Source organism: Podarcis pityusensis, assembly GCF_964106645.2.
Source record: "Podarcis pityusensis genome assembly, chromosome: 2".
In the NCBI taxonomy this organism is placed as follows: Eukaryota; Metazoa; Chordata; class Lepidosauria; order Squamata; family Lacertidae; genus Podarcis; species Podarcis pityusensis.
In genome coordinates, this window is record NC_138029.1 from 34910088 (window position 1) to 34931955 (window position 21868).

The 21868-nt window shown below is 40.1% G+C and overlaps 1 protein-coding gene across 1 annotated transcript in view; it reads right to left on the reverse strand.

Moving 5' to 3' along the window:
• Positions 1-1002: 1002 nt before the first annotated feature.
• Positions 1003-21868, reverse strand: part of GRB2 (growth factor receptor bound protein 2) — a 48511-nt gene continuing 27645 nt past the window's right edge. Inside the window, exons 3-6 of the mRNA XM_080994048.1 lie at positions 10753-10850; positions 6981-7103; positions 4847-5015; positions 1003-3210 (exon numbers count right to left, since the gene is read on the reverse strand). Of these exons, the coding sequence (XP_080850174.1) occupies positions 3025-3210; positions 4847-5015; positions 6981-7103; positions 10753-10850 (576 nt within the window). The 3' untranslated portion in view covers positions 1003-3024. The remainder of the gene's footprint in view (positions 3211-4846; positions 5016-6980; positions 7104-10752; positions 10851-21868) is intronic.

A 21868-nucleotide genomic window follows, 5' to 3' on the forward strand; every position in this document is an offset into this window, starting at 1 on the left:
CTGCCAAGTGCCCTCTTTCCAAAAGCAGCCCTCCCAGCTTATGCACCCAAGTTATGCAAATACTAACGGAATTCCAGAATCAGCCTTTGACAGAGCAACTGTTCCAAATGAGAGCAAGACGACTGCAGTACCAAGTGCCTAAGCACCAACACGAGTCCAAAAACCATGGCCTTACGAGATAAGTGGTTTATGTATTATTTTGTTACCAATGTTAGAGTCAGAAGTTCACGTGAATATGTAGATGATCTGGTTTGCTTTTAGCCTATAGGAAGTTTCAAATGGCGCACTGTCAAATTCTGAGTTCTTTCAGCTTGGCCCAGTCCAGGGGCAGTCTTGGCTGTCAGGGTTTCTCTGGCAGATTTTCTACAGTAAATATTGAACTAAACATTAAATGTTAAAATATTTGGCTGAATATAGCATTAAAAAAATTGCACCAGATGGTGAGTCAGAAAGTGTGCGGGCACATTTGGAGTGGGAGGGTTTGTGGTGTCCACCAGCTGAAACCATTATAAACAGAATACACATAGGCTCTGCAACTTGCATGTCTAGGATACAGCATCCTTCTCCTTTCCCCGTGCCCTATCTCAGTCTGAAGAATCTCACCTCAACCTCTTTAATACCTTCCCATCCATTATGACATATCAGCCCAGGATACAGTTTGAAAGTGTTACACGTGACTGTTTCTTCAGGAAGTGATGTGAGATTTAAGGTCCGTACTGTATGGTTCAAGGGAAGTATTGTGTTATTTTATATGTTTTGTTTGTGGCGGATATTGAGCTTTTAGCTGTCACCAACCTTTGACCTCCAGTGTAACAGAAATCTATGCTGAACAGGTGAGATTTTGGGTGGGTAGCAAATTATCTGAAGATGCAGAACCTTCCGTGGATCACTTTTTCAGGGTGCAATCCTAACCCCACTTACCTGCAGGAGTAGAGATGGTTAGGAGAACTGCAGCCCTAAACTAGCTGATGGTTCATTAAATGAACAGAAAAGACACTGAAATTCAAGTGAAGAATTTGTTGTATATTTATTATTCACAGTTAATTACTAACTACCAAATGCTGCTGCTGAGTTAAAGGATTAAGTACATAGGCCTTTTTTTATTTAAACACTGATTTTTTTTTTAATATATATATACACACAAGACATTATGTCTGCAAGGCTGCATGATATACACCGATTCCAAAATAAGAAAACAATCAAATGGTCCAAGTGTAGAATGCCATAGATTCCTTTTCCAATCATTTTAGAAAGAAGAAAGTATGGGGGAGAGGGAAAGAAAAAGTCAGCTAGCAAGGAATGGGTGAGAAATCAATACGCTACAGGGTAGCGTTTTCTTTCATCTGCTGGGAGAAATGGAAGTGTAAGGCAGAGTCCATCTCAGAAATAACACACTTGTAACACTTAGTATAAAAAGGCACCTGCCAACACAGGAATTTTCCCCATTTGGGCGGAAAAGAAGATATCTGTGGTAGCTTTGGGATCTGTTGTTGGGATGAAAGTTTCAGCCATGTGGCTCAGCAAAAGGAAATAAGGTGTGTATTGGCACAAAGAGCTCTGCAGGTTGCTCTTCCCTCTCCAAGTCCATTCATAAAGCTATGAATGGCTTTAGTGAATCTTATCTGGGGACGCAAGATTGAAATACAACCCCCAACAGCCTGCTGTAAGTTGGAAGAAACACAACTCCTCCAAGTATGTAACACTGGCATGTGGAGACAGGGAAAATCTGAAGCATGAAGATACCAGATTCCTCTTTTCGAGAACAAGTCAACGACTCTAATCGAGACCCAGTCTCTCTCATATATATATATATATAGCATGTGTGTTTATAAAGGGGAACTGAACTGCTTATCACTAAGCATCATCTTTAATTATATACTTGGAAAGCACCCAATGTGTAATTAAGCACAATTTCTTGATGCCTCCCTGTAATATTTTTTGGGGGAAATGACAGTTTCACAGGACATCCCAGAATATTCAGTCTCCACCACATGGCAGCGTCATACAACATGCCACATTCTTCATAATGGTGCAATCTCTCTTTTCTCTCAAGGGCCCCTGGCTGCAGGTCCTAGCCCTGACTCTTGTAGAACACTTTGTCTTTTCCCACCTGGTAATAAAGAATATCAGGTGCTTATACACATTTTAAAGCTCCATCTGGTTTATGGAAGGCTTCGTATTTAATAATAAAGCTACATCCCTCCCATTCAACCCCTTAAATATTTACATAAAAGCAGGGGGGGAAATCTGAAAGCTCTGGACTGTCCTTTTAACTTAAAAAAGAATAAGGAAATGAGGGAAAGGCACTAATGGAAAAATAATGTGCTCAACCACACACTTAAACAAATTTTAAAAGCTGTCATGGTTAATGAGAGCATGATCTAGCTGTAGCAGAGAATTTGTCACGACAGCCTGCAACCTGTGGTGGTAAAAGCCCCACCTTCTTTCCTTTGCTCTGAAGCAGCTGGGTTTTCAGATGAGAGGGTATGTAGGCGGAATTAAGACCCTATCTTACCCAGGCAAAATACTGAAGGCAAAAGTAAAGTTGGCATATGGCATGTGTGTGTTTTGCTTTTAAACTGGGTAGTGGATTTGGTTCCTTTCTCGGTCCCTTCATGAAGGCCGTTTGCATAAGTAGCAAACACCAGCAGAGCTTCTCCCTCTTATCTTCCTTGAGTGGCATGGCATGGACTTCATATAGCATTAAAACTTCATGCACTGATGAACTGGTGTGTCAGCGTTGGGGGAGAAAGGACAAGCGAACGAAAGGGGCCACCCGGAAGTAACCGAAGAAATCTGTTAATATCTATTTAATTTAAAAGGTAAGTTTTGGCGCGCAAGTTGGACCCTTCTCCTGTCCCCTCCCCACAAAGTTCCATACTGAGTGGGGGGAATAAAGTGTTCCCTCTCCGGCAGAGAGGTGACTCAGATTTATGGCCTGATGACTGGAGATCACTGGCTGCACTTAGATTCTGAATGTGTACTGTTTCTCCTGTTTCCTTAAATAATCTTTAATAATTTGCTCTAGATGTTCCGGTTCACTGGGGTCACGTAGTTGCGTGGAAACATGCCTGTTTGGTCATGGCAGGCTCCCTTCCACCAGTTGGGATCAGAATTGTCAAGGACCCGGATAAAGTCTCCACGGCGAAAGCCCAGCTCACCTTCCTCTTGAGGGTCAAAATCAAAGAGAGCCTGAACATATGTGGGTTGCTGCAGACCAAAGAAAAGAAGGGTGAGTTATTAATTGCTCCACACATCTCCAATTTTCATTTTCTGCTAATGGTGAGCCAGTTCTGGATCCAGTCCTGCCTAGATGCAGTTGCTCACCCCTTGTGTAAAGCTACCAATTTGGCTTCTACTGATTTTTAAAAATAGAGTACACCACATAAAATTAAATTCACTTACGTTAATGCAAAAACTGTTTTGTTTTTCTTGAGTTTTTTGCCTACCAATGAACCTGAATTGAAAGGGTACACTACTCACTAAAGAATCAGGTAAACAGTTTGGCAGGTGTTGCTAAATCTGCATTATCACTGGAGGACCAAGAAGCATCTGTGGCATGCAGTGCCTTTCACGAGTTAAGCTTAATGGACTAGCTGTGAACCTTCACTGGCCGAGGCTCTAGCTCGTAGTGTTATCCATGTACTGGCAAGCTTGAGATTAGACTCCTGCAGGAGTAGCCAATGTGAAATACAACCCCCGTTATATTTGACCAATGGATTGGTGAGAGTTGCAGTTCAATGTTTGGAGGGTACCCTATTGGATTACTGCAAAGCACTGTATGAGAGGCTGCCTTTGCAAACTTTTCAGAGACTGCAAACAGTAGATCTCAGTAGTATCCAGAGCAAGCTATAAACAGTTCCAAACACTGGCTGTTTAAAGCCCTAAATGACTTGAGAGCTGGTTATCTGAAGGACAACCTTCTACTTCCACATGAGATTTCCCATATCCTGTGTTCACCTTCAGAGATGCAACTTTGCTTCCTACCATTCAAAGTTAGGTGGGTGGCGATACCACCTTATCGGCTGCAGAACCGCCTATTTGGAACAGCCTCCCCCAGGAAGTTCACCTTGTGTCAACTTTTGATAATTGGTGGTGGTGGTTGTTTTTTCTTTTATTCATCCAAGCATTTGAGCAAACTGAATTGCAACCAGTGCTAATGAGAGCAAAATGAAGCCTCACATAAGGAAATTCTCTGCCCAGTTCTCACTACTGTAGCCTCTACCGTGGCAGGAGGCCATAGGCAATCGTGTGGGATGGGACAATCCACATGGGGCAACCCACCACCACATGGATCTTTTTATTTCAGTCTTGACAGTATTGACTGTGTTGTTGCTGCTAATTATTTTTAAAATCAAGTTTCTGTGTGCGTGTGTGTAATATGCACAACAGCCTGGAAGCCTTATAACAAAGGGAGGCTTGTACATTTTCTAAGTGTGGTATCCTTAGCCACGAAAGAAAGGCACTGTAGTAACAAATATTATAAACCGGCAGCCTCATACCCGGCCTTGCTCAGGAATTCTAAGAAACCAAAGTATCAGTGCAGTTTTGAAAAGTGGAGTCTGCCATCTTGATTCAGAATGGTGCCCATTTGTATCCCAAAAGAGATGAAAACTTGCTCCTTGATCTCAGGAACCATCGTGCAAAATTTGCTTACAATATCTTAAGAGGTGGCTAAATACACAGTGGACAAAGAATGCTCCAAAATATATAGCAGGTATTAGAATTGTGCTTATACTCCAAACTGTAAAATCCCCTAAAACACAGATTTGCATAAGGTTATTATTGAATAATATAGAACATTTGAAGATGGAAATGAGGCAGAACTCCACTCATGCTCCTTTACCTGAGGCACCTGCTCAATGTCTCGAAGAAATATCTGCTGATTCCTGGAGACAGAGGTCGATCTGTGATAGTCTACCAACTCATTCAGAGAATTGAACTTTACCACCCAGAGGAAATACTTGCCAGCCCCATCTCGAAGCACCTTGAAGTGCTGCACATCATTTCCAAATCTAAATAGAAAGAGAAGAACATGTCCAGGCTTTTATTTATTCTTCTAATGTGTATGCCAATGCATGACAGGTACTATTGTCTGCTGTTGCTAAAGCAAACATTTGCACGTACACAGGCTAACAGTCGAGCATTAGTCTCAGACAAGGCATGAGTCCAAGGAAAGGACTCAGTTCCTTGGAGATGTTTGGACTGCTTCAGAATCCCAAGACAGACTGGATCAGAGGTGGTCCAAGGTGAAGCAGGCTAGCTCCAAGGCTCTGGAATCTTGGGAGGGTTCTTAATAACCTCGCTTAAGCCTTCCATAAATGGTAAACTCCAGGCAGAGAATAGGAGAGGAAGCAGAAGAGGAAGGGTGCCTGTAAGTGACAGATCTAGCTTCAAGCAGGGAATGGCTTTACCAGGACTTTCCACTTATTTCCAATCTATATCCTTTTGATATAGGATACCAAAAGAACATAATAAACTTTGCACTTTCTGTGGCCTTGGTGCAAACTGAGCAGTTTTTTTTAAAGAAAAGACCTTAAATATTGTTTTTCATTTGTAACTCCCTAACCCCTGCATCTATCCTTCTGAAATTTTGCAGGGAACGTATCTGCGGGCATTTCTACATTGTATATTATGTTCATCCAAACGCAAGCACATCAAACCCTTAACAAAAGTTTCACACTTTAAAAGCATTTCACACAGAAAGCCTTGCAGCTATGCCTGAAATCTGGCAGGCTTTATCGCCCTCAGAAGTGGCCACTATGCCTGCAAATAATTCTGCTCAATAATAACTACAGGTTATAGGCGTTTGTTGCTTTCACCCTAATAGTCAATGGGAATGACATCTGAGGCTTCAGATAATGAGGTGAGTTAGTCATTTTCCTTTGACATGAAGTGAGGCACAATGTTAATTCATGCCAGCGAGGCAGGTACTGAGTATTTTCTCTCTCTCTAAGCTAACAGGACCTATTGTTGGTTCTAGGCAAATATGGATTTCAGTGATTCTTGAACGATAGGTGGCAGTACTGTGCTATGAGAAGTCAGCATGTGTCACTGATTACCACTGCTAATAAATACATATGCTGGTTTTATAGTAAAGGTGTAATAAACTATTAGAATGAACATTCTATTAATATCTTAGTTTGATTATTCCCAACAGGTTTTCATTTGTACCAAAGCTGATCTATTACAATGTAGGAGAAGAAGACTGAAAGAAACACTTGAGGACTATTCACAGAGTCAAGAACAAAAACACCAAACTTCTACATACTTGGATAGTCAAGAAAGCCTCCCCCTTACAATATGAGACTATCTGGGAGACTGCATGGTAGCATTTGGAAGGGCAAAGCTATGCAGAAGGACTCAGCAAGGTACACATGGTTTTCTATTTGTACAGTATAAATTAATGTAGCTAGAGTTTAATAATTATTTTTATTTGATTTAAAGGAAACAACAGAACCTATTTACAAAAGGCGATTAGCGCCAATGTGGCAACAGCACCTTATTTGGAAACATGCAAGTTGCTGAAGGATACCTTCAGAGATGAGAGATTCGGATGATAAATCAATGAACACAAAGACCCTTAAAAAGTGTAGAATCCTGGAGTTAACAGTGATTTCCCTAGGGTATTATGAAGGATTCTATATATTTGAAAAGCATTTTACAACTTTACCAGCCCTAATTGCAAAATGCCTGAGATTTGAGAAGGAAAGCACTAAAAAGCAAGATGGGCAGGGGTGGAGGGAGAGACGAGAAAGCAGGACAACCAATAAGCGTCCCCATATATCACTTGCAGACAAGTGGTAGCCCACTTTTTAAAAAAACATAGTCAAGTTACTGTACCAACATTTCCAAGTTTTGTAGTCAGGGAAACAAGGACTAGATTTTATGGCAGAAGTAAGAATAATTCAAATAGGCTTATTTCACCTGCAGTTTAAGTGCAGAACGTGTTTATCAACCAACTATAATGCAACACTTACTTGACGGAGAGAGAAAAGTCCCCGGGAGCACTCTCACTCTCTCTTATGAGGAAGGCACCATCATGTCTCTGTTTGCCCAACATCTCCTCAGCTTTTGCTCGGGGGATCTTCCCAAAAAACCACCTGTGCAAACACAGTTGAAAATTAAGCATAATTCAAACTCCAAAAAGGCAAGTTTGGATATGTTCATAGCTGGGAAGTAATCTGACAGGTATAATCAATTGAACTGTTCCACGAGGCTGCACTTAAATAATGTTTTTAAAAAGTAATTTAAAAGATTGGAATGATATAAAACTGGGGATTACATAAATACATCAAGTTCCAGTAAATAATAGATACCACTTCATTTTTTTTAAAAAGTCAATTTCCTCAATGTCTCTTGATTTAGCAATTTTTGCCATTTCCAAGGCTTTTAACCACTGCATTATAGGAAGAGAGGCAAGAGAATTTGGCTGAAACAATGAGATTCAGGATTAACAAGTTATAGATTCTTAAGGAACTTCTCCCATCCTTTAAAATTAGTTGTAGTGATTTAATTTCTTTACTTCAGATTCCCGACAGCAAGCATTCCCATTAAAATAAACCACAAACATTCTACTTTTAGCAAAGCCAGAATAGTGACTATTAGGGCAGATAGTATTTTGCATCATTTTGCAACTCTGCTTTATGGGTGCCAGCTATAGTTGCTACCTAGGAAAGCTTTGTTTTGCGTATACTGAATCTAAGCCCCATGATTAATGGCATTTGGGGGAACACGGTTTAAGTTTACAAGTGCCTTTAGGGCTATTCACATTGAAAACCATTTTGGAAGGTAAAGGAGACTCTGCTACAAGTAAGGAAGTTTGAAATCAGAAATGTTTGCCTCCATCATGAAGTCATTACTTGGATTTAGGCAAGCCTCTTTCTCAGCCTCAGTCCTCTGCCCCCCAAATGCAATATGGGGGATAATACTGACTTTACAGAATTGTAAGGATTACTAGATAGTGCACGTTAAGTGCCTCAAACACTAGAAAGCACTTTACAAATGTTGCATTAATGCCTCTCTGTGCATTCCATTGCTAGATCTGTCAATAACTTAAACACTTGTCACTGATGCTTCTTAGTAGTTAGAAAAATCTGGCTCTTGCCGGAAGCAATGGGAAACACACAAGGTTGGTGGATTGATTATGTCATGAGAGCTGCATCTGTTCATCTTCTGATTCCACTTTCACATGTCAGATATAGTATTGGAATTGCCACAAAACTGACTTTGGTTTTATATTGGGCCTGCATTATATGGCTTATTCTTCCAGAACTAGACAGAACTTTTCTGTAAGCATAGTAGTGATTCAGACAAAAGAAGCACGATCTGTAAGTTTACATTATGTGCAGATCTCTGCAAGCATTCTAGACTGCCTGCATTGCCGGGTTTGGTCAGAAAACTACATCCCAAACTGTTAGCAACTTCTACAAAGAAACAAAAACCGAGGTGCGCTTGCAGGTCTGTGGGTCATGGCCAGTGTCTTAGGAAGGTTTCATTTCTCCCTTTCCATGTATGTACACATTGCCCTGGGTTTCTGCCTCAGAAACTCAGCAACCACAATTTTGGCCTCTGAAAACGTTTGCGGCCAGTCACCATGGAGCCATGTTATTGAGAGCTCAATTTGTTTCACATTCACATGTGAAACGTATCAATAGAATTTAATTGAAGCATGCTTCCTTATTACAGCAGTCAACCAATTCAAAACCAAACATTGCTGTTTACTAATGGACAAAGTAACCTGCACTGATTGTGTAATGTGTTCAACTTCTTTTAACAGGGCAACTCTCTTTGTCAACTTGTAATGCCTAAAGGCCATTCCTCCTGATAACCAGAGCTATCCTGAGGTAAGGTGTTAGGGATCTGTAGTCCTTAAAAATATCAAGAGGCAATTGTTATAGATAACCATAAGAGGGGGAAACACAACTTCCAAAACAGAATAAATCCAGCAACAGCTTAACACCAAGGTGGAATCTACACATATATAAAAAATGCGGTGAAAATGGTTTTTTAAACTGTCGCTATCTAGTGACACATTTGTATAATGCACTTTACAACATATTTAAAACGTTTTATTTGTAGCTGTGTAGCTCAGTCCCAAGATAAAATGAATGACGTTAAAACAAGTGTTTTTTTAAAAAAGCAACCCAAAAATAAAACACTCAAATATTTTAAGATGAAAAGCAAGGGCAAATAAGGTCTTCACCTAGTGCCAATAGGAATACCAAAAAGGTGCCCAGTGAGCCTTTACAGAAAAGGCAGTCTACAACTGGAGCACCAGCAGTGAAAAGGGCCTTAGAATATAACCCTAAAGTCTTGTTAGTTAGCAAAACTAGGTGACCATGTGAATTCCTAGAGAGGAGCTTGCAGTCGCTTCACTCTTTTCCAGTTCTTTTTATTGATGCCCAATGCTGAGCTAAGCCAAGGTTTGGTGAAACATGTTGTCCAAACTGGGACTCATGGTTAAGCTCTCTGCTCACCAACTACAAGTTGTAGCCAAGGTTTATTCTTGGTTCTTTGCTTCCTACATTTGTGAAATTTCATTCAGTGTCTCAAAGGGACACCTGTACTGAAGTTTTGGAAAACATAAAAAAGTTCAAATCCAACCAATTAACTGCTTGAAACAGTGATGATTAATAGAGTAAAATTCTTTAATTGGCTGGCAGCCTTAGAATGACCCTGTATTGAAATTAAGCCTAAGTAACTATGACTAGATTTGCACAAAGTCCTCTCCTATTAACCTTGCCCCTGTTTAGATTGTAATCTCTTTAGGACAGGTTTTTGCTTATGTTATCTCTCTTCAAGAAGGCAGTAAGTGAGAAAGTAGAAATGAATGGAAAGGTCTGCATGGAAAGGATGACTAGAAGAATTAGAAGTATTTGTTGAGATGGAGCAAAACTGGAAAACTATAAGCAGCAAAACCTGAGAATGAATGGCAAAGGTGGGTTTCAAAATTAGATTTCAACTGGAATTATTGTTTAGTGAAAGGGTTTCAGGGCTGAGATTTTACAAAGAATACTGTGTAAGTTTCTCGGTACAGGCCTTGTGCTGCTGGCAACAGAATGTGTATACACAATTTAGTGAACAGGAACTTGTCTTCATTACATATCCTCAGTATTGAGACCATGTAGTACTTAATATAGTGAACGATTGCCTGATATCAATGGAAAGAAAGAACTAAACATTTAATAAGCTGTCAGCGGTAATATTTTACAGGAAATACTGACTAGTAAGGACCACACATCTAGTATAGAATATACAAAGATTTTTAGTAGGTTCACCAAGAAAAAGTCTTTTTGGTGACGGGGAAAACAGGCAGGAAATAATTTTACACTAATGAAGTGTGTACCATTCGCAAAGGTTTCCTTTTGAACAGTTAAAGCCTGCCCATTACTACAGCAGAATCAAATGTTATGTTGGGTGAAGCCTGTCTAGTTCAAACTGCAACAAAAGCCAACAACCTGGGCTTTACTGTTGATTTTGCAAGACTCACAGTGAGTGTACTGAGTGGGAATGCAGTTCACATGATCCACTTTGTTGCTGCCAATGTCAACAACCGGCACTACAACCCCTGCATTGATGGCATCCCTGCCATCCAAAATATGGTCAGAGGATTGATGGCTCTCATGGGAATGAAAAAGTTTTCCAGAGATATACTTCCTGCATTGACAACTACCAGAACTGCAAGTGAACTTAGCCAGAATTTGGCTCTAAGCATAATGTCACATACAGAAGTCATGGTACTTTACTTACGGATGTGGTTTCATTTCAATATAATTTTTGGGAATGAAGCCATCTTTGCCATTGAGTTCCGCCTTGTACCAATTTTGATCACATTCTTCGTTCAAAACCTGGGAGAGAGGGGATTAAAGAAACACAAAATTACATTTCAGGATAGCATGATGTTGATGCTCTAATTTAAGCCTACTTTATGAAAAGCCAGATAGTTTCAAAGCACTTTTACCCTACTCCAGTAGCTGAAAAGTAAATTATACCAAGTCAAACTACATTCTGTAGACATTTCAAAGTCAAGCCATATTCTGACACTCGCTATGAAATATGGAATTACTTGTGTTATATAGAACATGTGTTTTGTCTCCTAGGAGGACCAGACACTGGTATGTCAGCTACATCCAATGCTAAGCTCTATTACCTTTAAAAATCCATCACATGATCTACATAAAGCTATTTTATAGCCTATTACAGCCATTGTTGAATTGTACTGTGTACTTCAAATCTGAAAGCCTATAACTGGTTTCTTTTTAAATTTACCCTTCAATCAGCTTTGTATTTGATCCCCTTCTCCTATTAAGATTGTCTTAAGAGCTCTTTCAAGTCTGAAAGCCGCTCACACTTCTGCTTCTCATTGGGGGTCTGTATCATCCAAAAAGGAACATGGGCATTTCCGCAGATGAAGCAGAACTCCACACACATTTGTGGCCCTCATCTCACCCCCATGAAGCCAGAGTAGTCCAACCTTGTCTCTATACATGTGACAAGCTCTTCCCAAATCAATGTACTCCAGCTGAAGGGATAGTGACATCCAATTAAGATGCTTTGTTTATTAGCTAATTTGCTTCTATGGAATAAGAAACACAATAATGTATATTTCTATGAAAATTTAAAGAGGGTCTTTTTATTGAACAGCCACATAATAAGAATAGCAATGAACACAGATAGTAAACAATTAAGACATAAACACTAAACACAACTTCACAGGGCACAACTCTAAAGTCCGCTTAATATGCTCATTTTAAATCTGGTAAGTTTAGCTGATTGCAGTAATTTATTAATGATTTCAGACCTCCTGTTAACATTCATATGGTATAGCAAACACTGGTGTCCACACATGCCATTCTCTATACCATTTCTCACACAGAGATATAAAACACAATAAAGCTTCCCTATATAAAAATGCACTGCATCAGCAGAAATCTGGAAGCCAAACATTTTCATCAATCTAGGAAGAGAACTTCTCTTTGTAGACACTAGACGTGAAGTGAAAATTCCTGCAGAGCTGAAAGCCAAGTCAGTAATTAATCTAACCAAATTGATGGGAAGTAAAGCAACTGTTTCTTTTATGCTAGAACATTTGTGCTTGAGAGGAAGGATATTTTTAGCAACTACACATGAACCAAGACTGCTATGCAATGGCCTTAAGTCTGTATCTAGCCTCCTATTACAGTAATAGTAAGGGAGTTCTGGACTGCAGCCTGTCAGATTCCTAGTTTGATAAGAGAACTCTTATCAATTCACCCCCAGCTGTCTCCATGGAAACAGAAAAGACAGCCTTTTTCTGCAATAGCTTGAAAAATCACAAGAGGTTCTCAGGTCAAACTAGACAATGGCCCAATTTCCACAACACATTAAATCACAGTTTAAAATGAACTATGGTTTCATGGAAACAAGCACTGTGCTGGTGCACCCTACTAAATGGTTCTGGGGGTACTCTTCCCCTGTTCCTGCATTACCAAGTGGTGGCTTGTTCTTCCAATCAACCTTTTTGCTGCAAAGACCACCAAAACCTCCAAAGCATAATATATTTTCTGCATTGCCCAGGTTCACCACAGTGAGATCATATGATTTAAATGTGTTATCATTCAGACAGCATCAAAAACACACTAATTCTGTTAATTTTAGGCTCAAAGGCTTTGATTATGTAGTGTTGCTCAAGTGTGAACATGAAGGCTAGCAACATCAACCTCGATCCCCGCCGTGTGGGAACCCCTTGCAGACCTCCACAGCACCTGGAGACAGACAGGTTGTGCATCCATAGCAACAACCAGAGGAGGACTGACTGCTGGGAGGAGCACAGAGAGAAGAAATGCCATGGTGCATCTGCAGCAGCACAACTGGATGCCTTCATCTGCTCCAGCTGCAACAAAACATGTTGCTCCCCTATTGGTCTCTACAGCCATAGCAAGCACTATAACCTTTCAACAAATAGTTTGACTTCACCTCCAAAGAAGCACTCCTCTATTGTCTCCTGAGACAGATGGGTGTGAACATATAACACTTTTCCTACATGGAAGACAACCTACGCGGAAATATTACCAACGCTGAAAATATTTAGGGAATCTCAAAGCTGCCTCTGAAACATAACAAAAGCAGTAACGTTAAATGGTGTACACCTATATTCTGTCAGTAGTTTCTCTACTTCATTAACGATCAGAGTAAATGGTTTGTTGGGACTAAGCTAGACAAAAAGCTGAAATGCACAGAATATCCTTGCTTACACTACAGAACTTGAGAATGTATTAGGGGATAGTAACAGAAAAGAAATTTACAATTAAATATTTAGCTATCACCCCTTGGGGAAAATCAGAACCAGTCATTTAGCTTCTGACTGCTTCTCTTTAGAGTCATGCATTGTCCTGGATATTACAAACCAAACCAAAAAGCCATTCACTGTTTCATTTCTGTCTGTTCCTTTCACTCACATGTGCCACTTTATTAATCTTTTAGTGCAGCCAGTCGTTCTTTTAAGCAGCTCAGCCCTCATCATAGATGCATGCTAACTCCCATGAGCTTCCACCCCAAAAGATAAAAAAAATTCTTAAAAAGAGGAAGCAGAACATTCTAAGAGACAAAGAGCTGCGTTTACTGCGAGTGCAGTGAGCAGTCTGAGAGCACCAGCCCCTTCTAACTAGCTACAGCACTCAGGATGTTATCAAGGAAACAGAAGACTGAACATCCTTCCTTATTTGCAGCTCAATCTACATTTAACAGTGAAACTGAGGAATACAGCATTTATTCAGGGAACATACATATCAGTTCATACTTAGGTACATCCTAGTAATATATATACAGCAGCTCCCCATCTCAGATTCTGAATGTCTGCTCAGGGCCCAAACTTGCAACTACGTTACAGCTTAGTAAGTACATACTATATTTTTGAGTTATTTACCATGGGTAGTTTTTCCTTACTCTTCAAATTGTACGTGTTATATCCTGGTATATTCTTGTTTCCTCCCACCTCTGAGACCGTTCAGCAGCAAACTGCTGCTACTTATACAGTGGTACCTCGGGTTAAGAACTTAATGTGTTCTGGAGGTCTGTTCTTAACCTGAAACTGTTCTTAACCTGAAGCACCACTTTAGCTAATGGGGCCTCCTGCTGCTGCCACGCCACCAGAGCACGATTTCTGTTCTCATCCTGAAGCAAAGTTCTTAACCCGAGGTACTATTTCTGGGTTAGTGGAGTCTGTAAACTGAAGCGTATGTAACCTGAGGTACCACTGTATTAAAAACCCAACAGCCTCCCTTTTTGTTTACATCAACCTCAAATGTGTGCACAAGCTTCCAGTCTATTTTGTAAAAACCTCAAGAACTTTCTCATGACACGAAATTCGGCCAGAGGTGGTCTAAATTTAATCGAAACCTAACTTGTGCTTACATTGGTATCTGCTAAAAGCATTCCAAGTGTCAGAGAGAGAGGTTTAAAGTAGAAGTGTTAGCCCCTTTCCTTTTCACCTGGGTGACTGGCCTGGCACATCTTCTTGTTCACCTCAATCTCTTCCCCATATATTTTAAGTTCCTGCTGGGGAAATAAACGAACATGCCAGGCCGCTGTGATTGTCAATTGTTTGGTTGCTAGAAACTTAATGAAGTCTGCAGCTGGGATGTACAAAGCTGGTGCTTTCCCCCCAGGCAGCTGAGTTACAGACCACATAAATTCATTATAATGTAGAATGGCACAGCCCCTTCATAAACCAAGGTGATGTGGACCCCCGGCCCTGCAGTCATTTGAACATGCTTCTATTATGCTTTCTACGCAATATAGTGAGAGCTGGACCATAAAGAAGGCCGATAGCTGAAGAACTGATGCTTTTGAATTATGGTGCTGGAGGAGACTCTTGAGAGTCCCATGGACTGCAAGAAGATCAAACCTATCCACTCTTAAGGAAATTAGCCCTGAGTGCTCACTGGAAGGACAGATCGTGAAGCTGAGGCTCCAATACTTTGGCCACCTCATGAGAAGAGAAGACTCCCTGGAAAAGACCCTGATTTTGGGAAAGATAGAGGGCACAAGGAGAAGGGGATGACAGAGGATGAGATGGTTGGACAGTGTTCTCAGAGCTACCAGCATGAGTTTGACCAAACTGCAGGAGGCAGTGGAAGACAGGAGTGCCTGGCGTTCTCTGGTCCATGCGGTCACGGAGAGTCGGACACGACTAAACGACTAAACAACAACAATGAAATATAAGTGTTAGCCATGCATTACAGATGGACCCAACTAGAACATAAGGATAAATACAGGTATTAAGAAGCTCATCAGTTTCTATTATCTTTAAAGTTCTTAAACCTTTGTTTTAAACTCAGTACACAAATTCTTAAAATTCATTCCCACCATTCCCAAGTTTGGTAGTCTGAATGCCTTTTCCCCCTTCCCTTTCCTTCCTACTAGAATTACTATCATAGTATTGCATTAGGGGGATTACCACTTCTGCTCAACATTAATGAGGTTGAGAATTCTCAGCACTTAAAACCAAGATACCATCACCACACTCAGCTTCCTGTAACCAAATCAGGAACTGACACTGATCAAATATCTAAGAATGTGATAATGGGACTAATGTAGCTCTACCTACCTTCTGGGCACCTTCAGAACTCTTAGGTGGGGTTGGAAACTGGATCTGGCCAACGGGCCGATACTTGCCTTCCCCACCAGTATGGGTCAACTTTGATTGGGGCAGGGAGCACCATGGTTGAGGATTTATAGAAGCTGTATTTAGTGGACACATGTAGAAAAGAGTAAAGAGATACATTAACTGACATCATGTGGCACCTTCAAAAGGGTGAGCTGTAACTGCTGATCCGATGATACAGTGAACCTCTATGAAGAAGGTGTGCTGTCAATGCTAATCAGTTGAGAACGAAGCTTCAAAAGGTGATTGTTTGGCTCTTTTGGAGCTGTGTTCTGCCCCACACCCAGTGTCACATATTCTGGGACCCGGGCCAGGACTAATTAGGCCCACAGGCCAGAGGTTCCCCACCCCTGCTCTTAGGCATTTGTCTTTTCCATATGCTTTAGCACAACTTTTGAAATTGGTCATGCCAATATAAGTGACTTTGATCCAAATAGTCTTTCAGATGACATTGATGATAATCTTCTTTGCACAACCACGTGAAGAGCTTGTTTATCCATCGACTAATTTATGTGTTCTTTCTATATCCATGCCTCTTTCCAGCCATTTCCCCTTAATGTCACCAAGCAACTACCAAAGACAATTCATGCTTTGCCACTAAATGCAGCTTCTGTAAACCCTCAAACATGGCTCTAAAGAGCCATTGCTCAAGAGGCATGGGAATATATTGCTGACCTAGTTTTAACTGTGAAACAAAACTGTATGAAGTAAACAACTCTTTGGTCATGAAAATGACATACATGTAACCCTTCAAAGACATGCATGCGGGAAAAACTACTGAAGCTACTGTTTTCTCCTTTGATCTATTTTTTTTTTAAGACAAGGGTGGCAAATCCTCAAGCAAGAGCAAACTCACCAAGCCATTTTAAATGGACCACCAAACCGACTGATACCTTCTGAAAGGCACCTCTTCCTGACCTTGCAAAAAGCTCCTCTTCTTCCTGTTGTGTGCTGATGTGCTAGTGCACAAAAAGGGAAGGAACACATTTGCAAGGAAAGGAAGAAGGAAGTATCTTCCTCCCTACTGCAACACTGCAATGGAGAGGAGTGGAAATGCTGCCTTTTACTCTTCACCAAAAGATCTGTGAACAACAAAATACAGTGCCCTTCATCACACCACTGCAATGGTGGGAAGCAGGGAGCTGTTTTTGTGACAGAGGGCATAAGGCCCTCATTGGAGTGGTCGACTTTCAATGCGGTCCTCAGGCTGAAAAAAAAGTTCACCTTCCCTGCTTTATAAGGGCTCAGTCAAAATACTGTGTTTTACAAACTTAGGACAATCTAAAGATTTGTATATTTGATCAAGACAAATAATAATACTAATGATAATATTTTTCTGGCTGGGTTTTCCCAGCCACTCTGGGTGGCTTCTGGCAAAATATTAAAACATAATAAAATGTCAGAGATTTAAAACTTCCCTGAATAGGACTGCCTTCAGATGTCTTCTAAAAGTTGTGTAATTCTTTATTTCCCTGACCTCTGATGAGAGGACATTCCACAGAGAGGGCGCCACTGCTGAGAAGACCTCTGCCTGGTTCCCTGTAACTTTACTTCTTGCAGTGAGGGAACCACCAGAAGACCCTTAGAAGTGGACCTCTGTGTCCGGGCCGAATGATGGAGGTGGGGATGCTCCTTCAGGTATACTGGGCCGAAACCAGTAATAAAAAGAGTATGCTCAAGCTTCCTCCCTACTCTTCAAAAATCAGGACACATACTTGAGCTCAAACATTTTGGCTTACATAGTCTTATTATTTAAAAAGCGATATAAAATGCTCCATCAGAACTGCATTAACAGACTATTCCAACAGATATCCATCATCGCTCAATATGAGGTTTGTCCATATTAATTGTTAGATTTCTTTTAGCTAACACAACTTACAAAGGACGTAAAAATGAGCTTACCAAAAAAGGGAGGCTAGCTTACCAGTCTGTATTTTGAAAAAGCAAGCGTACCCTAATTTTGTTATTTCCAGCTATCACTATTTTCACAGCTATTGAAGAAGGGGTTAAAGCAGGGAGTTCTCTCTAAACCTAGAACACTTAACGGAATGAGATGAGAATAATACGATTACCATAATCTACCTCACACATATACAGCTGGGGTCTTGCCTAATCACTCCATTCCAAGACAACCAGAGAAGCTTGACAGGGATAACAGGCCAATTTCCGAGAATAAGCAGCTTTTCAAGGTTTACCGCCCCCCCCCCCGACCTGCAAAAGCAAGTAAACATGTTTTGCCAGCTCCTTGGTCAAAAAGGCAATCTGCAACAGTGTGCACTGTCTGACATTAAACTAGGAGGACCCACTAACACTGATAAATCTTACAATGTTTATACAACAGAAATTTACATTTCTTCTTGGCCGAATATCATATCATATATTTCAATGCAGACTTTCCTTCCGGAAATCAAGCAGAAGTGGTATTCATTACAAGTGACTGGCTGATACACCCAACCCTAAGCTTGCATCCAAGCACAAAATCATGCCATATGGTCATCAACAAAGATCAAGTATGCCATGGAATTGCAGCTCAAGGAAAAGAGTCTAAACACTGCTTTATGTAAATCCTTTTTTTCAGAGGTTTGCTATACTGTAGCTAAACAAGAGGACAGAGAAATTTTTTTGGGGGGGGGAGGGGGCATGGGGTTCTTATATGTAGTGAAAAGATGGCTGAACTATGTCTGGCATAGTTTATTTAACAAACAGCAAAGCCAACAAGGAAGAATTCATGAACGTGATTAATCTGTTACTTTTCCAAAGGGACAGATGAAGACCTAAATTTTATTGCAAATCCACCTGCACAACTGGATCAGTACAGAAGTGCAAAATACTCACCATGTGTAAGTTTTGTCTCTTCCCATGTTATTACATGAAGAACAGCTGCAATGAGATTTCTACATATAGCTGTATAAAGTAGGATCTCACTTATGTTGCAGGTATAAAAGTCTGTGGCACACAAAATTAACTACCTGCCTATACTCCAGCACTAAGAAAAGAAGAAAAATATAAACTAAACTTTTTCTTAGTTTAAAAGAGCAATGCTATCTGTGTTCTGATTAACATTAATTTTCATTTTAAAGCCACATTAATTGTTTACTAATTGACTTGTCACACAAATATCAGTGAGTAACTTGGGCCTATCTATTTAAATGGGCCTACTCTGAGTAGGACTTGGTTGGAGAAAACATTTGATTATTATTTTTTTGTTCTGTTTGTGTGTGTGTTGATTTTGTTGCCCCACAGGGAAGTAAGTGGCATAATATTGTTTCTATTTTCTTCAAAGTTACTCCTAAGAAAAGTTGTCTTAAACTACATTAAAATTATATTGCCATCATTTTGCAACCCAGTAGTAAACTCAGAACTGTAGTTCACGCATACTAAATATGAATCCTAATATTAGATGCTATAAAATCATATTAAATAAAGGACCATGCATATAGAAGCAAATCAGACCACAAGTAAGAGAAGATTACATATACCCACTTTACCAAAGTGTAGAATTTGCATATCCACTTCTAATCGAAGTTCATTACTGTATTTTAAAATAATTGTTGCTAAAGCCCACCAATGCTTTAGTCTGTTAACTGCATTACTGCATCTCAGCTTCTTCGCTTTTTCTCTGACCTTCTCCAGCTACCTCTTCCACCACATGGACAACACCAAGCCAACAATTAACTGGGGATGTAAACAAATCGGAGAAGTTCATTTCTTGCTCAAGGGCTTAAACAAATGGGACTGATGGCTATCCACAACACTGCAGCAAAGGAGGCTTTCAAAGCAGCCAGTGACAGCTTTCTCTATTAAAATGCATGTGAAATGTAGGTCAACAGCAGCACTGGCCCATTTTCAGCCAAGGACAGGCTGCATTCTGTTTTGAGATTTGTGGCTCATCATAACATGCAGAGGTGCTTTATATCTATAATGGACAATAAGATGGACACAGTAAGATTTTTTAATTCCTTCAAGAAATGGAAGGAAGGATGATGGGTAGCTGAATAAATTGTTCCAAAAGTATGACAAAAACAAGGATACAACTTAAAGAGATTTATAGTAAACAGCTATGTCCAGAGCAAGCAATTTCTATCACAAGACTCCTTCTTTGCCCACAAAGCCCTTGTTCATATTATCTCTACAACCATTATGGTACATCAGTTGATTAAAAGGATGGTCACAAGTAATATGATTTTGTATGCCCCCTCACAGGAGTTTCTTTATTACAATTTTATCATTGCATCTTTATGTCCATGCTATCCAGCTTCCTAGAACTTACAGTTCTACTTACTTTTAAGGACCACCTCCTTCTATTCAGAGTCACTGAGTACTCCTATGTGGAAATTGCTTGATGCGGCAAACTACTTCCGATGTATTAACATAAAATGCAGTGAGGCTCCCACTGCGAAGCTCTATCATGCTGCAGGCCAATACAGGGGACATGGAACAGCTGACACTTGAAGGCAGTTTTAAATAGCTGCCATGGGGAGGCTGCATTATGAAAGGCATTCAGGACTGGGAAAGTGTTTTGGGGGTGGTTATGGAAAATCAGAATAAGCCCCTCTCAACGCCAGCAGCGCTTTTACAATGAGAACCATCTGACAAGCAGAACTGGCCTTACCAAGAGGAAAACGCAGGACTTAGTTTCCATTTATTTAGAAATGCTACTTGGGATATGATCCATCAAAGGCTGCAGGAGAAAAAGCGCACAGGTGTGGGAAGAAGAGAGTGGGAGTGAGAAAAGGAAATGGTGCTTTAACAGCTCCAGACATGGTCATCAGGTTGCAAAGGAACTGTCTAAGAACAAATGCAGACCTCTAGATTTACAGTTCTAGGCTAATTTACCAAATTCTTCCTCTAAGCTTAAAGTGTCAGTCCTGCAGCAGTCCTGTGTGTGTTCAGACCATTTTCTGGGCAACCATCTTAATTTTATGTAGGGCATCTGTGCTGTGTAATCCACTTTATAACTTGCCTTCATTCTATTATGATTTTATTTAAAGTGAGAAGCATGACAGCCAGTCAAACTTTATAAAAGCTCATATAGAAACTTTTCACACATTGCAAGAGAAGTTAAAAAAATACAGATATAGAAAGTTGACCAAGTTGCTGGCTTGATTTCTTACACTCTTGGAACAGTGTCAAGCCAAGAAACTTTCCTCGTATAGGATTATTTTTTTTAACCCTACTTTTTTTAAAAGCATATATTTATGAACCTTCTATCATTCTGGTATACCAGAATGCTTTTCCTTCCAAAGTTGGTAAGAAATAATTTAGTATTCTTCAAACGTTATGAATTTTTATTCATATCTTATGAATGTTTCAAAGTAAAGTCTTGTTATACATGTGCTAATGCCAAAAAGCAACCCAGATTTTTTTACTAACATGACATTCCTAGCTGGTGCATGGCAGCTCACAGGAACTGCCTTAAGCACGAATGCCTCAAAAGTAGCTCTCTGATGACTTATGTCTGGGCTGCAATAACTCAAGCTACAGAAAGAATTTAACAACTAGCGCAATCAAGTTTGACACGATAATAGCTAAGATTCACTGTCTATTTTGCCCATATTATAGGTGAATTCCCAATTTCACTATAATGGGAAGAACACAAAGAATTTATTCCAAAGTTGTCCAACAGATTTGTATTACTACAGATGGTGCAGAAGCTTCTAATACTACTGAGAAGTTTTTTAAACGACACCTTTCGGGCCTTGTGAGAAGCAGGATTATAATGATTCAAGGAAGAGTTATTTTCTGATCTTATTTGTGTCCTCCTCTCTCTAGCTCTCCCTTAAATCATAAAGCGCCGCCCAGAAACCTGTCCTTCACATTGGTCTTGAAAGTGCCCATCATGAATTTTACACGAATTATGCAATAACTTAGTTTTCAGGGTTGAATTAATATATGCCACAGTAACCTTTCCTGGGTTGGGTACATCTTCACTCATTCCACTCTATTTGTTATCAACATTTGATCAAAAGACCATCTCCAGCCAACCCGTTATATACACATCTGCTCTGCAAAGTACTTCTGCAATAAATCAAAATGCCCTGTGTGTACAAGCACACAAGTGGGGCTCACTGTCAAGCCTAACCTGTGTAGGCTTTAACGGCTGCTCATATTTTATTAGGGCCAACACAAAGAAACACCAACATGCTTTTCTTATGCTATTCTGAAACTTTTTCCAGCTCTTCAACGCAATCATTTCCCAAGGTTAGTATTTTTCCCTCCTTG